The 23220-nt window shown below is 36.5% G+C and overlaps 1 protein-coding gene across 2 annotated transcripts in view; it reads right to left on the bottom strand.

Moving 5' to 3' along the window:
• Positions 1 to 23220, bottom strand: part of LOC129739553 (TWiK family of potassium channels protein 7) — a 47933-nt gene that overhangs the window by 7006 nt on the left and 17707 nt on the right. The window contains exon 1 of one of the 2 annotated variants that reach the window (XM_055731031.1): positions 881 to 1269. The exons of the other annotated variant lie outside the window; for it this stretch is intronic. Within the exon in view, the coding sequence (XP_055587006.1) occupies positions 881 to 1216 (336 nt within the window). The 5' untranslated portion in view covers positions 1217 to 1269. Of the gene's footprint in view, positions 1 to 880; positions 1270 to 23220 lie in introns of those variants that run through there. 2 annotated transcript variants of the gene reach the window in all.

Consider the following 23220-nt stretch of genomic DNA (forward strand, 5'->3'; position numbering starts at 1 on the left):
TAATCGTTTTTATCTACTTTTTCAAGTATCATCCAGTTAGGAAATAGAATGTTCTAGTGTCTGAACACGAAACAACGATGTAAGTCACATATTATAGCTGTTTTCTATGGTTAAATAAGCGTCTTCCTCAAGGTGGCCGTTATGCCCTTAAAGGGTGATACGGTAAAAATTTGGTCAAGGGAAAACGCGTGTGAATCGGTAAAATCGTTTATTTAAAAAATCAAATTAAATTTCTTTTTCAAGTTTAATTAACATGAAATTCAGGAAAAATATTCAGTTAGGCTTCCGCTTTTCCAAATCCGAATTGCCGGGCCTTACGCTTAACCCCTGCCATCAGATTTTGTACAGCCACCTTGTCCATCTTCTTCGCAGCTGAAAGCCAGTTTGCCTTGAACTGCTGCTCGTCCTTAGCAATTTTTGGACTTCTTCAGGTTCCGCTTGACAATAGCCCAGTTTTCTCACTCCATGGCCTTTTTACCGTAATGGCAAGATGCCAAATTCGGCCAAAACAGTACGAAACAACCGTGTTTCTCAGGAAAGGCAGCAGACGTTTATTCAAACACTCTTTCGCGTAAATTTCTTGGCTGACAGTCCCGGAAGCTATGAAAATGCTGCTTTTCAAGCCACAGGTACAGATGGCTTGCCAAATCAGATATTTCTTCGCGAACTTTGACAGTTTCATGTGCTTGAAAATATATGCTACCTTTCCCCTTCCTTTTGCCGTATTAAACTTCTGTCCCGGAAGCTGCTTGTAGTCGGCTTTGACGTAGGTTTCGTCGTCCATTACGCAGTCAAACTTCGTCAGCATCGTCGTGTACAGCCTCCGGGATCGCGCTTTGGCCGTCGTATTTTGTTTATCATCGCGATTTGGAGTCACTACCTTCTTGTAAGTCGATAGTCCGGCTCGTTTTTTGGCTCGATGTACGATTGTAGGCGATACACCCAGCTTATTTGCGGCACCTCGGAGAGAGAGGTTAGGGTTTCGCTTGAAACTACCGGCAACTCTCTTTGTCGTCTCAGCGGCTTCCGGTTTTCGATTTCCCCCCGATCCAGACTTCCTGGCTGTCGACAAACGTTCCCCAAACACTTTAATTACATTTGTAACGGTTGATTTGGCAACTTTTAGCGATTTTGTCAGCTTTGCGTGCGAGTAGCTCGGATTTTCGCGATGCGCGAGCAAAATTTCGATACGCTGCTCTTCTTCCTTGGACGGCATTTTGACAACTGAAGAGAAAATTTCAAAATCAAAATAGGAGCAACATTCTACACACACATCTTCAAAATGAGGGGTGTTCAGGTTTTTCAAATGCAAAATTGAAAGAAATACGTCAAGTTGATATTGACCAAATTTCGACCGTATCACCCGTTAGTTATTATTTGACTAAAATATTTGAGGAAAATAGTTTTTCCTGGCAAAAAAAAAATGAGGAAAATAGCATGAAAACGACTACAAAACTTTTAGAAAAGGTAATCCTCAAATGGTCTCATACGTTGGATGGATCGACAATCTATTTTGGCAGACACTTTTGATCAGTTTCAATCCAAATTTACAACCAAATCACATTCAATTATATTCAGTCGTTGGAAATCTAGTAAATTTCACTCCCTCTTCGGTAACCGGCATAAAGCAATTCCTATTTTTCATGTAAATTAATTTGATACTGCCATATCGGCGAGTTTGTAAACCAATCTGAACACAACTGTAGTACTTAACAGAGGCTATGGGATTTGGAAAGACAGAGCCGGTGGCAGTAGATTGCACAAATTTTGTTGACTACATTCAAGCACCTTTTTCCACCTACACGACTCTAGGTCATGCGGAGAAGACTCGCGAAGCGTTATTTGTTTCAGCCAGAAAAGAGCAATCTGACCAATAAACGAGCAACGTGGATTATGCTGTTGTTGATGCTGATCAGATCAACCGAAACGGCTGCTCAAAAGCATTGGCCTCCTCCTGGATGTGGCCACGGGATTGGCCTGATGGACAGTAAATAATACCTACCTACCAAACTTACGTACGGCGAGAATCGTCGTTGAAGGAAGTGAATCATTTAGGAGACGGCCAAATTGGTCCATTTAAAGTGGAATATGGTGGAAAACTAAAAATAATTGTAAATGACTGTACGACGACGACGACGACGAAGCAACGGCAAGGGCAATGTAGATCCTCCCTGTCACGCTCATTGACAATCCGATGGATGGTTGTTCCGCTCGCCGGGTAGCGTCTTGTGTGATAGCAAACCAGAAACGAAAGTGTGTGCGTTAGAGTCTCATAATAAAAAGTAATAAGATGCGGAATTTTAGCAGTTACCATACTGTTCATAACGAACGACTACACCATATCAGTCTTACGATTGAGACGCCAAAAGGCCAATTGAACGCTAGTCGCTGGTTTGTAACCACACTCCAGAGTATTTTTAGACGATCCCGAAAAGGAAACTTCATTATAACAATTGTGATAATGGCAAACACGTTTTGCAGAGTGCCGCAGTTTTTTATAAACTGAAATCTGATGTTGCTTACAAATGGAACATCGAAATATGAATTCTTAATTGGCTTAGAAATGAAGCGTTAAAAGTTGCATAGATTTGATCCGAACGGAATCAAATCAATTGCATTGATAAACGAACAAAAGTTATAGTGAATATTTGGCCATTTTATTTTGAGACAATTGAGACAGTATGATAAAAGTTTTTTTTGTTTCGATTATAGTCGTTTTAACATCTTTATGTCATTCGCGACTTATATCAACGATGCAGTTGGCGGACAGCCATTGAAAAATTTATCCGGTTGGGCTCGAACTCATGGACATCTGCTCAGGAAGCAACTGACTTGCCAACTGAGCTATATAACAAGCCCAGTAAGATGAACAACTGTTTTGCTTTGTTTAAAAAAAAGCCATTGTTTTTTTTTAATTTTTCAAATTTCGTGTGTGCTGAAATCTACACTGTGATAAACTCTTAATGTATGATTTCTTTTAAAATAGCTAGCGCAGTCCTTTTAATTCGAATAACTCATAAAGTGTTAAGCCGTTAATTAGAGTTTTGAAGTTTTTCTAACCTTCCAACTCGCTTCACAAAATTTTTATTAGATTTATTTTAAACTTTTCTCACACCTGCTTGAGCTAAGCTGTCCTCTCGACTCAATCACAAAAAAACTGTTATTGAATCGTTTTTATCAAATTTTTAAGAGAAAAAAAACCGATAATGGAAACATGAAGTTGTCATAGCACACAAAATGTTCGTGTTCCATAGAAAAGATTGGCTATGAGAAACACTAGTATGTAGAATATCTATTTAAATTTAAAATAGTTCGTTTTTGTTGTACTTACTTACTGCTGTTACTCGTCTGCTTGATTCTGTCATGAATCCTATCAATAAACTTCTGTGAAGTAGGTATGAAGAACTTACGCTGTAAATGTGTGTATTCATAATATTACTCGTTAACAGAAAGCACAAGACAAATCAGCACGTTTGGATCAATTTTCTTTTCTATGGATTGTGCATTTCACAATATCGTCTGTCAGGTCGAGGTTGTTTAGTTACTCCATTGTTGAAGGATTCCACGGCAATCCTCGGTTCGGTGCACAATCGATCGATTCAATCAGAATCTCATTCATTACGATTAGAAAAAGTAGCGGTGATAAGATACTTCCCTGTCTCACTCCACCAGTGACCTGGATTGGATCAGACAAGACACCATCGTGCAAGACCTTGCACGAAAATGCCTCGTATTGCGCTTCGATGAGATAGACTAGTTTCTCTGGGGTTCCTCTATGTCTAATAGCAGCCCATCGTTCGAAATCCAGCTTGTTGCCGTCGGAGTGTAGCGTTTTGCCACGCCAGTTACCACACTCTCGCCTTCCTTAGGGACCTTCACAAGGATACCCTGCATCCAGTCGGCCGGGAATGTTGCAGTATCCCAAATGTCAGCGAAAAGACGGTGCTGACAGTGTCTGCTTTCAGCATTTCAGCAGGGATGCAATCGATCCCAGGCGCTTTGTTAGACTTCATGACTTTGATTGCTGCTTCTATGTCAGCCAACGAGGGCGCTCCCAAGTTGACGCCAATAATGAGATTCACTGTTGACAGTGTTGACTGACTCGGAAGAGTTGTTTGAAATGCTCAGTCCAACGCTTGAACTGATCTGTTCCTCCCGTCAACAACTGACCTGCTCGGTCTTTCAGCGGTATTCTAGCATTAGTCCTTGCACCACTAAGGTGGCGAGAAATGTCAAAGTAATCGGATATCTCCTTTGGCGGCGGCTCTTTCTCCCTCTTCGGCCAGGGAGTTTGTCCAGGCTCTCTTGGCTCGTTTAACCACAGAGAACCAGAGAACGGACCCCGAACAAATAGGTGTCGAATCCGTGTGTAAGAATTTGAATCGTCGGCCATTTTAAAACCGTTAAAATTGGTCTAAAAACAGCACCATCTAGTGGCTCTTAGCTAAGTGACTCAGCTGTTGCTGTTGATTTTTTTTGTCAACAGTTGAGAACACTCAGAACATAAATAACCCAAAATTTACTTCCAGGTCGCACCAAAACAGAGTTCAGTTAGTTTTCTTTTCTTTGGGGTGTAGAAAAGCAACATAATGAAATTTGCAGCAGGAACTATATGCTCTTTTAACGAAATCTTTTTCTTTTGGCAATGATGCTTCATTTGGTACTCGTTTTGTATTGAGCCACTGATTTTGTGTGAGAAAAAAAGCAGATTTAGTTGTTTGAAGAGAAAGTTCATATAAGATTTAAATTATTTGTCTATTTTAATATGAATTATAATTTCAAAAATAGTTCAGTCAACATTTGCCGCAGGATTTCTGTATGATGTGTTAATTTATGACACCCTTCTAATGGATAAACTCCACTTTTTGTTTACGATCTGATTTTTTTTAAATAAAATTTCACTCATAACGAAGCATTTCAAATCTAATTAATCGAAAGTATCACCACCCATCTTCGTTCGAGCATTGCGAAATTCTAGCATGTAAACATCGCGTAATTTCTGCCAGGATAGGACTTCAGTACCTACTTCTGAAAAGATTCGAAAATTGGAATAGCTTCTTAATATCGAATTTGGCCTCTTAGACAGAGCAAAGTAATTGCATGGAGTTTACCCGGACACCTAAGAATCCTTAGAATTTAAGGGAATAGCAATAGACATTTAAATGCAACTTGATATCAAAATTTTATAAATTCTTCAAATATTCCCCCTTTCTATTATACTAATTACAGACATCCGATAACACCATGCGCCAATTTTTCACCAATCCTACCGAGATAACAATTTTGTGAAAGAAAAAGAATACTGAACGAATTTTTAAATTTGTGTTCATCATCTAAATTTACTCTAAATCATAAAAAGAAAATCAATTTAGTCTTGATGTAGTGAATTTCATGTCGACAAAAACAAACACAGGCCAAAAACTGAAAAACCATACAATTATTTTAATACCCGACTGAGTGACTGAAAATAAATTTGGCTTTGAGCGCATTTTTCATCCGTTGAAGGTACTATCGTCTGAGCGTGTAGAAAAAATGGAAAAAATAAAAGAACCGGTAACGACATCTGGTGGCTCTTAGCTAAGTTGCAAAAATGGCGTCGTTTATTTTGAAATCGCTGTTGGTATTTTTACACACGGTTGGGGCTCCAGCCCGAACTCTGGTTCTCTGTGGTTTAACTGCCTTTTCCAGTTTCGCATATCGTAAGCGGGCGGCTGCTTTGGCTGACCCGGAAGGTGGTGCTTTGCTACACCTTCCGAAAATAAATGTAATTTGTAAAAATTTATTCAAATTTACATTTTAGAGATCATTTTTTTAAATCAAACCTCATCATACTTCAAAACCAACAACTTTGAAATGAGAGCTGCAGCTGCAATTCTGAATTGCAATTCAAAGATGGTGTATATTATTTACTGAAACTTGATCTCTAAACTCGTTTTTCAAGAACTGAAATTTGTACTCTGTACCCAAAAAAACCTGTTTGAAAATGGTCCCTTCTTTGAAAAGCTCTTTATCTTAAATTTACATGGGAGCTCCCCCGTGTTGTCCTCCACTGCTTGATGAAGGTAGGAAAATTTAACCGGCTCGAGTTTACATAAATTACTAATTGAAAGAAAAAGATTCGCATATTGGAATTTATTGCAAATTGTACTTTATGAAGATAGAATTTTTAAAACCGATGAATAGCGTTAATCGAGACAGTTTATTGAGTATATTCCTAATATTCTGTATTATGAGCACGTCCAGCTCCTGATAAGCTTAAGATGGGGTATTTTTTGGAGTTAAAAAAATAAGCTATAGAAATTTGAAAAAAAAAACGATGAAAAGGATTTTTAATAACCATTTTCAAACAGCTTTTTTCACCATCCTCGCCTACGAAGCAGTTTGAATATCTATCCTTTTTGCGCCAAAATTATGTTAAAAAAATGTTTCGCCATATTCCAAACTCGTGGACATGAGACTTTATAGCTTGAAGTTTTCCCAAACAACACTTATCATGGTAATAAAAAATATATTAAATTTGTTATGTATTAAATACAGTGCAAAAATTTTTTCAATAAATTTACTACTGCAAAAAAATTAAATATTAAAAAAAATATCAGTTGCATCACTAAATAAATTCTTAGCGTTTTTTTTTTATTTTCTTCTTGAAAGTCAAATATTCAAAATGTTGGCAAAATCAAATTTCTTTTACATTTATCCCGTATATTGGGGCAAGTGTCAATGCAAAGCTTATTTACAGATGCGTCAGAGTAATGGCTTTAAAATGGATTTAATACGTATTCCTGTATATCTGCAGTATTCCTGCAGTATAAATTTATGTTTGTTACTCCACTTTTAACGAATGATGTTCAAAGGGAATGACCTTCATTTACAAAGAATTGTCAATATCCGCTTCAGTTTCAACATTCGGAATACCCCTTCTAGTCTTTCCAACATATTGAATCATTTTGAAGATGAATTTCTTAAAAGTTCGACGTTTGCCCTTGCCCAACCGTGTAAGTTGACAGGAGGGAATATTGTTTTATCACTTTAAGGGTTTACTAAAAATTTCTCATAAAAAATTTGCGTCCAGTTGAATATCAGTTCTAAAGACTCGCATTTCAAAAACGAAGCGGATCTAAAGTCTCTTTTATGCAGCCATGAAACACAAAAACACTTTTCATATTAAGTACGTACTTGAATTAGTATGTAATCAAAAAGTACGATGGTTTTTTTCAGAATTATTTGAAATAAAAAGCTCCCATATTCATTTCTAAATTCGTTTCCGTTGTGTATTTGACCCGAAGTAACAAACATAATTTTTATTTTTTTTTAACAGAAAAAGTTGAACGTTTGAACATGTTCTAATGTTTCTTGAATGAAAAGTCGAATGCTACCTACATTAACACGAACTAAATATGGAAGTATTTTTGCAAATCTTTCAATTGGTTTTGATTCGATTGATAAAATACCAATCCGTGTCACATCTAGGCGTTATTTATTACCACGTGCAATTAAGCAAGAAAAAACACATCTAGGTTGCATATCGCCCCACGTGCATAAGAAATATAGGTACTTGATTGAGAAACAGGCGCCTGTTTGTTAAATTTGTCCAGCGATCAATGACCAGTATGCTTTAGTTTCTATCCACTTGTGACGACGTTTGCTTGACCATAGAGACGAAAAAAAATAAAATAAAAGAAAATCTCTAAAAATGGATGCCATGACTTTTCAATTTCAGATTTTGGCAAAAAAAAATGTATAGGTATGTTTTATTCGATCGGCAAAATTTCAATCTGGGTCTCATCTAGGCGTCATTCATAACCATGTGCTGTACAAATGAGCTAGGAATCAAGTAGAAAAAAATCACATCAAGGCTTCATATCGCCACCCCTTGCATTGAAAATATGCTTGGTTGAAAAATACGCGCCAAAATATTCCCACTGATCAGTATGCTATGCCATGGTCACTATCCTTTTGCGACGTTGGCTCGCGACGCCTCGACCATGGAGACGAAAAACAAACCGCCTAAAGGAAGAAAAAATCTCGAGAAAATGGATGTCATGACTTTAATTTGTTTCGAAAAACTACAAATTTTGTATGGAAGCCCCCCCTCCCTTAAGTCGGATGGAGTTTTGACTATTACAGAAACCATCCCCGGCCTCAAAAATCCTCAGATACCAATTTTGACGATGATCGGTTCAGTAGTTTCCGAGTCTATAGGGAACAGACAGACAGACAAACATTCATTTTTATATATATAGATAAAAAAAAAATCAAATTTAAAACTCGTTGGTAACTGTAAAAGTAAACAAAAATGTGCGCGGTCATCGGACTCTCTCTCTACTACTGAGAAACTTTTGATACCACGCGCCTACTTTTCAACGAAGTTAAAACAACCTGACTAACTGACTTCCTGCACGCTCGTGGCAGATTGCCCCATGTGCTATCTGAGTACAATTAATCCACACAGTGATTGATAAAATCTAAAAATTTTACATTTGAAATTCTCTAATATCTCTCACATAAATTAAAAGTCTGTTCTACAAATGCCATAGACCAATTGGTTTCTGAACTATTGAATATTGTTTGTGAATATATGACTTAAAATATCCACGCATTTGCACTGACTACATGATAACTAAATATTTGAGAAAAACCATCCACAAAAGATTTCTGAGAACATATCTAGAAATTTTGAGCTTTTAGTTTTCCATATCGCATTCAGTTCATTTACATTTGTAATGGTTTCTGAAACTCTGAAATTTACATAATTTTGTCTTGGAAGTTTATAAATTTCCTTTTTTTTTATATATGTATAACGGGAGAAAATTCTCTGGTCTTTATGGAGACTAGTGTTGAAAATCTTAATTTTCATTTGAAGCGGATTTGAAATGTTCACTTAAATCATAATCCTCATTCAAGCAACGATCCTTCACTAATTGCACCCGCTTCGTCGTTCCATTTTCCAATTAAGCTTGCTGCCATTGCAAATCTTGGCGCCCGCCACCCATTCTTGAAAACTAGAGTTGGTCAATAGAATCAGAACGGCCGTAGTAAGTACAACAACTGGCTGTTTGCCAAAGGCCCTAAATGTTCACTCGTTTTGACCAAGTGATTCAAACTAGCAAAACAGGTTCGTATCGTATGCTGCCGTTTGTCAAAGGGCTTGAGACTAAGCTGGTTTCTTTCTTAGTGCGGTGTACTGTAGCTAGTAAGCAGATTTCGCCTTGCGTATACGCTAAAACCAGCAGACTTCTTGTGACTTTGTCGGCCGGCCGTGCATCCGCACAAAGAAAGTGGGTGGTTTTGTATATTTTTAGAAAGTTAAAGAATGAATACTAAATGTATTCTCAGACAACAAAACCCAACAAGAAAGGGTACCTACAATAGCCGCAGTATTTCGGTTTGAATAGATCGTTTAGTGAAAGCCAAACACATTGATTAAAGGCAACTCTATTTATATTTCGGCCATTGCGCGCTGCCTGAAATAGTACCAACGATATTATGACTGAAAAATATCTCATTGAGTGAGACATTTAGTAAACAATGAGTAAATATTTGTAGAATCACTACCAAACACGATACAAATCCATGTCACACCGAGGATTAACATGAAAGTTGCTGGTAGGCGGTTGAATGAGGGAGGTGCAAAGCGAAAACATGATGTAAGTTATCCCGACAAGCCATGTGAGAGAGGGCATGTTTGTTTCGGTGTACGAATTTTAACGTTCTGATCGAGATCAGACGAAGAATGGTTCAGCTGTTATGTGAGACAGCTATGTCTGATGAGAATCTGGGGCGTGGGATTGCTATCTCAATGCGACATTTTTGTCATACAACACAATACATTTTTTTGGTTATTTATTTATCAACTAGCTGACCCGGTGTGCTTTGCTACACCTTTCAAAATCAAATGATATTTTCAAAAATTATTCAAATTTTTATTGTTTTATTGGCATTATTTTAAATTCAGTTATAACATATGTAATTCATAAGCAACCGCTATAAAATGAGAGCTGCAGCTGGAGTTTCTAATTGCAACACAAAGATAACTTAAACAAATATTCTAAATCTTGCGCTATAAATTTATGTTTAAGATCTGATAATTTCAATCTGTCTGGAGGGTCTCAAATTAATCGTACGCAAACAATCTAACTTATAAAATATGGTTGTTTTTTCTTGATATGTTCTGGATTTATGCTGAAAAAGTGATAAGAGAGCCCCTTCCCTGTTCTTACTTTCACCCCCTGCTGAATGGAGGTCGTGGTTTTTAATAATCATTCAGTTGATCAATTTTTAAGCTTTACAACAAAATTTATATGGAGCCTCCTCCTTTCTTCCCCTCTCTACACTGTAAAGCGTAAGGATCTATAACAATCGTAGAAATATATATCGTAGCCAAGTACTTTTCCATGCCATATTTGTTTCCATTTGTTGGCTTCGTTAGCATAAATTGAGAACTTATGCTAACACTATTGTATTGGGTTCACCTCCCTCCTCCTATGTACCTACTCACTGAAAGGAGAATGGTGTGTCAGATAATCATAGAATCATACCCAAATGATTTTCCATGTTAAGTTTTGTGCGTTTCTCGGATTTTGTAAAAAAAAGTTAGATGTAAGCCTCCTCTTCCCTTCCTATATTCTCAATTTTATCATCCTACTGCAAGAAAGGAATCGTTTCACAAAGAAAAAGTATTTTTCATACTCAAATACTTTTTGATGCCAAACTTGGTGTCATTTGCTCGATTAATTCTCGAGTTTTGCAAAAAAAAATATTTATATGGAAGCTCCCCTTTCCCTCTTTATATCTTTCCGCTGAAAAAAGGTGGGGGGCTTCAATTTATGATAGAAACATTTCACGTATCCAACCCTCATATGCTGAATATGGTTCAATTTGCTCGATCAACTCTCCAGTTATACTGAAAATTGTAAGGAAGACCTTTCCTCCCCCTTTTCATCCACCTCTTTGAAGGAGTGAGGGATACCAAATATTCATAGAAGCATTTCTCGTACCCAAATATCGTTCCATACCAAATTTGGTTCCATTTGCTGTTGTAGTTTTTGAGTTATGCTTTAAAAATTGTATGAAACTCCCCTTCCTCTTTCCTTTCTCCCCGCTGGAAGAAAGAAGGGGTCTCAAACAATCATTAGAACATGTCACGTTCTCAAATACCCGCCCATGCCAAATTTGGTTTGATTTGCTTAAATAGTTTTTGAGTTGTGTAAAAAATTATAAAAGAGGCCCCTCCCCCCTTTATTTCTCCTTACTGGAAAGAGGGATGGGTCTCAAATAATCATAGAAATATTTTTCGTATCCAATTACCCTTCCATGCCAAATATGATTCCATTTGCTTTATTAGTTTTTGAGTTATGAAAAAAAATATGAAAGAGGCCCCCTCCCCCTTTCTACTGGAAAGAGGGAGGGGTCTCAAATTATCAATGAAATATTTTTCGTATCCAAATACCTTCCCGTGCCAAATTTGGTTCCAATATCTTGATTAGTTTTCGAGTTATACGAAAAATTGTTAGGTAGCCCCTCTCCCCCCTTCCTATCACCACACTGAGAGGAGGGAGGGGTATCTTATATTCATAGAAATATTCCTCGTACCCAAATACCACCCCATGCCAATGTGGATACCATTTGCTTGATGGGGGCTCGAGTTATGCAAAAAATTGTCTTTTGTTTGGGAGGCCCCTCCCTCCCTTATTGAGAGAGGGAGGGGTCTCAAACCATAATAGGAACATTCCCCGGCCTCCAATACTCCCACCTGCCAAGTTTCACGCAAATCGGTTCAGTAGTTTCCAAGTCTATAGGGAACAGACAGACAGACAGACAGACAGACAGACAGACAGACAGACAGACAGACAGACAGACAGACAGAAATTCATTTTTATATATATAGATTTTGATGCATAGTTTTTAAATTTGAAATTTTGTAAACGCTTAATAATTGCAGAACAATGAATATTTCATCATTTCATCTTTCGTAGCTATTGGAAACCATTCAAACTTCACAATTAACATTCCCTTGACACTCATGAATTGCTGTGACAGATTTTGATAATGTTTTTTCTCAAATTTTTTACTTGACAATAAAAACAGTTAATTTAACAGGCTTTTCATGTAGGCGTTGGCTTTCTCTTAACGCAAGTGTTTTTTCGTCTGTTCGGAAACAGAAATAAAGCATAGTTCATCTTAAAACTAAATGCATTCGCGGGGAAAAAAAGACAACATCGCGGTCCTGAATGTGCTAAGGCCGAACAACAATTGAAATCGAAATATGGACAATGATGCTTCATAAATTAAGGGGCCACATTTTTTAACATTATGCTTATAAAATTTTAACTACAAAAAAAATATAAATTTGCAATCATTCAATTTCCTGGGCCCTCGCACTATTCTTTTTTTTTCCTTCAAACTTTACCATTTGATAGGGTTTCTAGCCTTTTGTCTTAAACTTGCTTACTCTTGGAAAATGTCCGTTTTTTAAATATTAAAAATTTACCTAAAAATCCAAAAACGCTTTGATTTCATCGGGAAGGGTGTTTGTTTGCGAGCCTTTGAAAAAAAAGGTATTTCAAGATTTTGAAATTACATTCTTACTTAAATTTGAATCTTTCAAAAACAAACCAAACTTTCCCAACTCAACTTATAGGTTTTCAAACGTATAAAAAAGTTTGGAGATATTTTAACTTTAGACTTAGTTATTGAAGATTGTGTGGAAAACTTTCATGTTGATCAAAGCTACCCCGGTGATTAATGTTATCCCGTTTTACGGTACTCAAAATGTTAGTCTATTGTTGCACTTTAAAGGAATAATAACAAAAAAACTATTCCGATGTGGGTTTGATGAAATCTCGAACTTTTCAGTGAATATCACTCATCATAGTTTGGACACTAGACTGAGGCGATTTGGGGTAATTTTTAAATTTCTCAAACCCTGGGATCTAAAAAGCTTCGTTCTGGTCCAAAACTCCTCCTAGATTTTTTGTAGATTTTTGTAGTAACGTTTTCATGAGTAAATTTGAACTTTTGGGTTTGTTTGGGAAAATTGAATATTTTGTACTGAAAAATCTACATCATTTTGTTTCTTCTGTGGAATGCTTATGATATAAGTGCCAATTTATAAATTTCCTAAAGGAAATTTTCCGCTGAACAATTTTGTCGAAGACCGTAACTTAGTATCTTATCAGGCAAAAAAGTTATTAGCTGTTTAACAGGGGCATGTCTTTTCGCTTTGATTAACAATAAATTCAATTGACATCACTGCTGGAACCTCGCAAAGTATCGCATGAAAAGTAGTTATGCAATACCTCACAAGGCACCCAAAAAATTCTGATTGAAATATCAGAATTCAGATTCCGAATTCTGAATTGGAATTCAGATTCAGAATTTTTTTTTTAATTTTTTATTTTTAATTTTTTTTCTTTTTTTTTATTACTATTATTATTATTATTTTTTTTTTTATTTTTTTTTCTTCTTTTTTTTAATTTATTTTTTTTTATTTTTTTATTTTTTTTATTTTATTTTTATTATTTTTTTATATTCTTTTTTTATTTTTTATTTTTTTAATTTTTTTTTATTTTTTATTATTTTTTATTTTTATTTTTTTATTTTTTTTTTATTTTAAATTTTTTTTTATTTTTTTTTTGAATTCAGATTCAGAATTCAGATTCAGAATTCAGATTCAGAATTCAGATTCAGAATTCAGATTCAGAATTCAGATTCAGAATTCAGATTCAGAATTCAGATTCAGAATTCAGATTCAGAATTCAGATTCAGAATTCAGATTCAGAATTCAGATTCAGAATTCAGATTCAGAATTCAGATTCAGAATTCAGATTCAGAATTCAGATTCAGAATTCAGATTCAGAATTCAGATTCAGAATTCAGATTCAGAATTCAGATTCAGAATTCAGATTCAGAATTCAGATTCAGAATTCAGATTCAGAATTCAGATTCAGAATTCAGATTCAGAATTCAGATTCAGAATTCAGATTCAGAATTCAGATTCAGAATTCAGATTCAGAATTCAGATTCAGAATTCAGATTCAGAATTCAGATTCAGAATTCAGATTCAGAATTCAGATTCAGAATTCAGATTCAGAATTCAGATTCAGAATTCAGATTCAGAATTCAGATTCAGAATTCAGATTCAGATCTCAGATTCAGAATTCAGATTCAGAATTCAGATTCAGAATTCAGATTCAGAATTCAGATTCAGAATTCAGATTCAGAATTCAGATTCAGAATTCAGAATTCAGATTCAGAATTCAGATTCAGAATTCAGATTCAGAATTCAGATTCAGAATTCAGATTCAGAATTCAGATTCAGAATTCAGATTCAGAATTCAGATTCAGAATTCAGATTCAGAATTCAGAATTCAGATTCAGAATTCAGATTCAGAATTCAGATTCAGAATTCAGATTCAGAATTCAGATTCAGAATTCAGATTCAGAATTCAGATTCAGAATTCAGATTCAGAATTCAGATTCAGAATTCAGATTCAGAATTCAGATTCAGAATTCAGATTCAGAATTCAGATTCAGAATTCAGATTCAGAATTCAGATTCAGAATTCAGATTCAGAATTCAGATTCAGAATTCAGATTCAGAATTCAGATTCAGAATTCAGATTCAGAATTCAGATTCAGAATTCAGATTCAGAATTCAGATTCAGAATTCAGATTCAGAATTCAGATTCAGAATTCAGATTCAGAATTCAGATTCAGAATTCAGATTCAGAATTCAGATTCAGAATTCAGATTCAGAATTCATATTCAGAATTCAGATTCAGAATTCAGATTCAGAATTCAGATTCAGAATTCAGATTCAGAATTCAGATTCAGAATTCAGATTCAGAATTCAGATTCAGAATTCAGATTCAGAATTCAGATTCAGAATTCAGATTCAGAATTCAGATTCAGAATTCAGATTCAGAATTCAGATTCAGAATTCAGATTCAGAATTCAGATTCAGAATTTAGATTCAGAATTCAGATTCAGAATTCAGATTCAGAATGCAGATTCAGAACTCAGATTCAGAATTCAGATTCAGAATCCAGATTCAAAATTCAGATTCAGAATTCAGATTCAGAATTCAGATTCAGAATTCAGATTCAGAATTCAGATTCAGAATTAAGATTCAGAATTCAGATTCAGAATTCAGATTCAGAATTCAGATTCAGAATTCAGATTCAGAATTCAGTGTCAGAATTCAGATTTAGAATTCAGATTCAGAATTCAGATTCAGAATTCAGATTCAGATTCAGAATTCAGATTCAGAATTCAGATTCAGAATTCAGATTCAGAATTCAGATTCAGAATTCAGATTCAGAATTCAGATTCAGAATTCAGATTCAGATCTCAGATTCAGAATTCAGATTCAGATCTCAGATTCAGAATTCAGATTCAGATAGTGATTTTCCTGTAATAAGTTATATTTTATTGTTTCAAATTGAATCAATATGGTCGGTGCCAAGAATGTTTTCTCTACGCATTATTGATTTTTAAGCGCAATGACGACGATACAACGTTAGAAGAAGGTTTCAGCAGGGTGGATGCTGTAGAGTCAGTCAGTAGTGTTTTTTACTTTCCCGCCACCAACAGAAACATATTTTCTCAACAGCACGTTATTATTCTGGCTAACTGCAATACCGAAGATGCCTCCCAGCCAATTGGGGCACCAGTTTGCAGGTCTGTGTGTGACTATATTTCTCTCGGTTTCATATGCCCCAAGAGACTACATCGCGCCAATTTCACTTCTTGCCGAAAAGAAGCGTCAGTCGTCGTTCGTTGGATGGCGCACCATTTCAATCCCTATTATGTCTCATAATGAACTGTCACATATTTTCTCCACTGGTTTTGCTTGTTTTCTCTTGGTTGGGGGTAAGCAGTTTATTAGAAGAGAAAGAATAGTTTACTTGCTACACTGCTACAGCTTCTTCTATATAATTAAAATAACAGGAAAAGATTCGAACTTAACACTCTTTTACCAATTTTGCACATCGTTAGCCTAACTTTAGACCCTCATGTCAGTCCGCACATAACATTAAAGTCAATGAAGCATCAAACAACAAAAATTATTAGCGATCAAAGGCTAAATAAAATAAATATTGTTTGCGATTGACAGATGGAAAACTACATTCGACACTAACTGCAACAAATCGTATGTGTTGATTAAACTAACAATAACATCCACGTAAATATCCGATTAGTTCTTCTTCGGAAAAAATAAAATGAACACAAAAGACAAACAAACGAAACACGAGCTTGAGCATGGCTCGCGTGAAAAGAAAGAATTTTTAATTTTACGAGAACACGGAACAACGTTTGGCGCTCTTGATTAGATTCCGAATTGGATGTGAATGGTTAACCTTCCTCCTGGGTTAAGGTCTATATGACCCGAACTGTACCTTCTCGATGCGGTATCTCAGGAATGGCTTAAGCTAGAAGTTTTTACCTGAAATGATGAGCTCTTTCATTTTTATTTTTATTTTTTTTTTTGTATCGGCACCGAATTAAAATTTCAGTTAGCCGGGTAGGGTCAAAGCGACCCGTATTACTATTCTGGTTTGGACCTCACAACAAAAGTGTTCTTAAATTGGCATTTCAGTTAAAAGGAAGCTAAATCAAAATTTAAAATTTGCCTGAGGTTTATCCTTCTGTCTTGGCCTTCTTCAAGGGATTTTTAAGATTATTTTATATAAAAGACTCACAAATTAGCTTTGCTTGATTTTGCAAATAAAGTGAAAAAAAACCGGCAAAATTTTTGCATTTTGACAAGCTAATCCTAATGTTATTGAAATTCAATATTCGGTACCGTCAACATCATGCAACACTTTTCAGCTTCAATGCTTAGCTTAGCTTAGTTGACTACTCATATCCATCTCAAATCATTGAATTTTAAGGGCGTGGATATGATCATTCATTTAAACTTCAGATAACATATTCGATTAGATTCTGTTCAACTTACGCACTTAAATATCATGATCGCTGGCGTGGCTAAGCAGAACAAGTTCTTCCTCGCCTTTATTTTATTTTTTTTTAAATCGCCAATGGTTGCTGATGACTAGCAGTTTATTCACAATGCACAACACTCATCTCTCCCTTTGAAAATGATCAATAATGGCGCCGGCCACGTCCTAGTAGTCAATGAGTAATCAAGGAAGGATTGTAATTGATTGAGTAATGATTGAGTAATCAAGGAAGGAAACAAAGGTAAGTCAATATCTCAAACTATAGAAAACCTCCATACGTCTGCAAAGCCATATTTAAATATCCAAGGAAAGGATTTTGTTAGTAGGGGAATAGTTATACACCAGGATCCATTTGGTAAATGATGCGATCGCGTTTTCCTACACCTCCTATGCTCCTGATTTTTCTTAAGGAAACTTCTATTTTTAACTTTGAGGCAGTGATAAAATGTTTAAAAGTAAAGTAAAAAATGTGTTTAAATTTTCTTTAAACTAACTTATTTTCCTAATTTTTGTTCCTGATACACTAATTTGTTTTCAAACTTTTAAGAATATTTATTAAATGATATTTAAAATATGAAAGTTTTGTTAATCGATGAAGTGATTCTCCTTCTTGTTCCTTTTAATTTTCAATTTGTTATGTAGGTTGTGATAACTGAATAAGATCTTTTTTGGAAATTCATCAGTGCAATTTAATTTTTTTGTAGCGGTTGAAGGTTTAGTTTCGACAACAGTTACTGTACTTGTTATTAAAAAGTTACTCATAAGAGAAAATCGATGTTGAAAAACATGCGAAAAAAAAAATCGCCTTGTCTCCCGGTAGGACTTGAACCCACATCTTGCGCCTCTCCGGGGCCCATGTATTAACATTCTACTACAGGAGACCAACCTGGCGTATGAATATTATACTGGTTGAGTGTCGATGTCTATCGGAATGAAGGGAATAATTCTCCCATGTGATCATAATCATTTTTCTTGGTCTATTTCTATTCCCATCATTTCATCTTAAGGTAGTTGGAATCAAGTTTGGACATTTTTAAGCACGGCAAGATTTGCATTGCCTTCTCATATCCTGCACGGGTTGATCTCTGGGTCGCAGTTTAAAAATAGTTACTCATAACATTCATCATATTTGATTGCATTACCTTTCTAACTTAAGTCATCTATGAATGCATGACTTATTCTTATTGAAAGTTAGATATAAATTTATATTTCAAAAACTTGTATGACGAAATACGAAAATTCTTTGTTCGATCACTTGCTAAATCGTCCTAATATGAGCTTTTTGTCGAGGTTTTTGTTTTTTTTCAAATATTTTATTATATTTCTTTGTTTTTTTCTTTTTTGCTTATCAACACTCTAAACTATTTTAGATGCTGTTTCACTAATTTGATCATTTTTAAATAACTTAAATAGCTTAGGTAACTTTAAGATTCAATCTGCACAATTCAGTATAAAGTCTGATTCACATAGAATCTGGTCGCATCTTTTCATTTACTGCAGCGCCTCTAGTTGTCACATTGCGAATCTATTGACAGTGTTTTGATCCGGATGGTTTGTTTACTTAGTGGTGAAAGTTTCATCAAGATTCAAGCAGTCAGTCAAAAGTTATGGACGATGAAACGCGAAAGGCGAGAGAAAATTCTGCACACTCACGTAGGGAAACCGACGTGGTCAGGGGTAAAGATCGCGAAATTCCTGAAATCACTGATGAATCAGTGCTGAAATATCCAAAACAGACTGTAAATTCGGTGCTGCAACGTTACCGGGAGACCCTTACGGTGGATCGAGCAAAACAAACCAGGCGTAAAAGTGGAACCTGTGACCGGAAGCTACGAGCAAAGGTAATTCGATCAGTTCACAATAATCCTGGAATCTCCTTGCGTGATTTGGCGAAAAAGTTCAAAACGAACCACAGTACAGCTCGACGAATATGTTTGCGAGAAGGCAAACGGTTGGCGGTTTGGCGGTTAGGCGGTTGTATCATGCAAGCAAACATCCCAACAGGACGCTGAAACAAAACCTGGTTGCCAAAACCAGGGCAAGGAAGATGTAAGAGAAAGTGATGGATTTTGATGGACGACGAAACTTACGTCAAAATGGATTTTGGACAAATACCCGGTAACAAATTTTACCTTGCGAAGCGTAAAGGGAATGAGGCGGGTAGATTCAAGTTTGTTTTCGCAGATAAATTTACTCGTTAGTTGATGATTTGGCAAGGGATCTGTAGTTGTGGGAAGAAGACTAAGATTTTCATCACTGAAGACACAATGAATGGAAATGTTTACAAAGAAGAATGTCTCCAGAAGAGGGTTTTGCCATTCATTCGGTCCCACAAAGGTCCGGTGAAGTTCTGGCCGGACCTGGCAAGCTGCCACTACAGCCGGGATGCCGTTAAGTGGTATAAGAAAATAAGATCGATTTTGTTGAAAAAGTATCAATCCACCAAACTGTCCAGATTTTCGTCCCATCGAGGAATATTTGGCAATAGTTAAGGGCAAACTGAAAAAATGTGGCAGAACCATGAAAAAAACCCGATCAAATGGAAACGTGGTGGAACAAGATGGCGAATGAGGTTACCAGCAATACTGTGCAGAAAATAATGGGTGGTAAGCACAACAAAAGTTCGAAAATTCATGCGAAAAGCTGGCGAATGATTTTTATGTATTTTTTTCCTTAAAGTGCAATAAAAACCCTACAAAATGACAATTTTACTATTGTTGTACGTTATTTCTTTGCGGAGAAATGATCTATTTTATCCGACCAGATTCTATGTGAAACAGAGTTTAAAAATTAAAAAAAAAATACAAAAATAACAGACTTTTCTCAAATGTAAAAAAAAATCAATTAATGAGTTAGTTTCATTCATAAATAGTACTTTGAATCAATTTAGGCAAAGAAATGGATATTTTCTGTAACGTGCCGAATTCTTTTGTCCAGCGAAAAATGGAAAACTAAATCTTCTTCCCTTCTTGTTATGGTAGCAGAATAAAGCATTGTAAATTCCATGAGCTAAGAATATGAACATTTCACGGAATCTACCCACATAAAAAATTTTTGTGAATACCACAAACTAATAATAGTAACATTGAATCAATACGCTATGTTAAATTAGGCCGAATACTTTTGTCCAGCAGTGTATGTGGCTAATTTGGCGAATATAGTACCGTCTCAAATTCCTGAAAACAATGGAAACAATGTTTCCTCGAAAAGATTCCCTTTTTCTTAACTCTAAGCGTATATCTTACGATGATATGATGGCTAGCATCTTACAAATGGTATAACCACCAACCCGCAGAAAGTGTACTATGTTTGCCGTGACCGGGATTCGATCTCATGCTCTCTGGCTTAGAAGACTTGAAGGCTATCCTCTACACCACGGACTGCGACAAACTTATTGATTAAAGCTACAAATGGATAATTTGTAAAACAAAAGTTACAATGGTTCGCATTTTGAAAAGTTATTAAAAATAAATTTGTACTTAGCTTGAGTACATTTAACTACTGCGTCAAAGTTTATCCAACAACCGATGGAATAAGCCAAGATACCAGCCTGAGCATCGAGTTCTTGGAATCCGGAGGGTTCAGTTTTTCTCCTTATCGGTTGCTCAATTATTTCTGTCACCACTGGAGTCATCTGTTTTGGGACCGGAACACTGTTCGGACATAAATTAGAACTCGCGACGATTTGGGTAGTAAAACTTAAAAACGCAACTTTTATTTTCGGTTCGATTTGGGGGGTTTTATTTTGGCGATGTAGTCTACACGGCGGATTGGTTTGGACTGTCTTCACAATTGTGTTGTGTAAAAAGTTGCGAACGATAGCAAAGAATATAAAACAAACATTCTGTATGATGAGAGAATTAACACATCTACATTTTGTGAACGTGTGATTTTCAGAGAGAAATTAAGCCCATATTCGAGTAGTTGAACAGAGCTTAAGTGAGCTTTCCCTTTTTTAGATCACTTTCGGGTGATCAACTTTTGACGTCTGTCTGTTCTTCTACCACTACTGTATTACTACTACTAGCTTGCTTCATCTTACCAAAACATACGCCGCCCGCCTTGAAATCTCATTTCAAAACAATTTATAACGGTAGTATGCTTTGTTGTGACTAACGGTACTTTTCTAATTGCTGTTTTGTTTTGATCTCTTCCTTACCCTGCTTGTTCTACAACTATCTACTGCTTTGTAAAGTAATGTAGTGTTGAGTGTAGTGTAGTGTGTTTTGCTGTTGCTGTTCGGTCGGATTCGCTGCTGCTAAATTGGACCGGAACCGTTGGGACTATTGGCTGCTGACTGACTTGTTCCCGTTCAGGATGGACCCGAAACTGCCAAGGTAAGGACAAACTGCATTTTCATCTTCGATGCTCCGTAAAATTGCCAACGACTGCGATGTTTCTGTTGGTGATATTCTTCTCGATAGTTGCGGTAATGTGATGTTCTTTTTGTTTTCGCAGCTCTCTGCCACACAGCTCGGTCCGATGGGTGTGGTACATTTTAGTTTATGTTGACGTCGCTCATACTGCATTGGTCGAAGAAACTGAACTGGAGTCGTTTATTCTGGAGGTGATTTATGTCGCTGTTACTCTGGGATGTATGGATTCAATTACCAAGGTTAGTCTCAATAGCATTACGGCGACATTTCAGTGCATGAACATAAACTTCGCTGCAAACGCTGCTGAATCGATTGTTTATTTTTGTTTGCAGTCTCTTCACGCACCTGATGGATCACATGAAAATTGGAGCCGTAGTGCCGACTTTCCCCTACCAATTGTGACTGATGGATTGTGGTGTTCCTCGATGTTCATCGGTATCGTACGATATTAGTTGACCAGGTAAGCAATCGGTGAACATCATTTCATGTGTACTAGCTTAGTACTAGGATTCCTTATTTGTTTTTGTAGACTTCGATCGGCTTTTGGAAACGGAATCCAACGAATTCATTCGACGATGAGTGTGGTGATGGCCAACTAACACAGGCTTTAGTATTTGCATGACACTAGAGAGGCAGAGGCAGCACTCGTACCACCAAGGATGATCACTCCTGGATTCTGGTTCTCGTCGGCTGGAGATGGTGTGTAGCAGACCGGAAACGATGATGTTCGAATCTGCCCGGTGGGTGTGAAGCTGACAAACCCAGCTTTATGCCTGCTGTCGCGATTCGTGTCGGACCAACATCTGGTGAAAATTGGCCTGGTTGCTAACCTTCAGCTGGCCGTAGATCTTGAACTCGGACACGGGTTCGATCTTGGTGCCCCGCAGATGATCGATGGATTTAGGTTGTTCGGCGTTGACGACGACGGCTGATGTGCTGAATCGACGCATGGTACCTGGTACAGAGGGAAGGTGCTTAGAACTGGGGTATTTTCTTAAATAAATTGGGACTTCCCTGGTAGCGGAGGTGGAGGCCTCCGCGCGCTACCTTACGACGTCTGAATCTTGTTCATATGATGACATCCTCTTACTTCTCGAGGAGCTTTTTAAGTTGGCCGAACCTTTAAGGCATGCATATCGAGGTAGAGTGTGTCTAAACTGTAACCCTTTTTTTCGAAAATCAACGCCTGGGGAGAATCCCTATTACAGAACTTTTCCATTTTAAAGAGGACTTCAAGAGATATGGTTAATGATTGTCAAACGATTAGGTAGGTTTGATGTCTTCTGACGATGGGATCCTCGATCCGATAGGGTTCTTCAAACAGTAGCGTGCCTTCAATCGATAAGGTTACTTCAAGCGATAGGATTTGAAAACGGTATGGTAGGTGCTCAAAATAGCATGAATGTATGATGATTCTTAACACGACATGTTTCTTCAGGAAGCATACTCTTCAAACGATATGGAGGAACTTTAAGCGATATGGTTACATCACGCAATGGGTGGTGGACTTAACTGAAGCCTTGTGCTTTGGTTCTTGATTAATCGTCATAACTGTTTCTTTTGAAGAATGAATACTTTTTCTGTAGGGATTTCAGTGACCAAAATTCTGACTGAATCATACAACTTTCTTTTTGAATGACATTCAACTGAATTCATTCCCTCTGACTTAAAATCTAACGACATTTTTTGTTCAGGAAACCCTTGCTGTAATTTTGCACATAGTTGAAATGCAGGTTATTCAAAAAATAAGAACCTCTTGACTCATTTAACTGACACAAATCTGACTCATTCTTGGGTCGGGCAACGATAAAACGTTCCACTTCATTTCTGACTGTGGGTTCATAGAGACATCGGTTCTTCAATGGAGTAGGTGTTTGTAAC

The sequence above is a fragment of the Uranotaenia lowii genome, chromosome 1 (assembly GCF_029784155.1).
Source record: "Uranotaenia lowii strain MFRU-FL chromosome 1, ASM2978415v1, whole genome shotgun sequence".
Taxonomy (NCBI): domain Eukaryota; kingdom Metazoa; phylum Arthropoda; class Insecta; order Diptera; family Culicidae; genus Uranotaenia; species Uranotaenia lowii.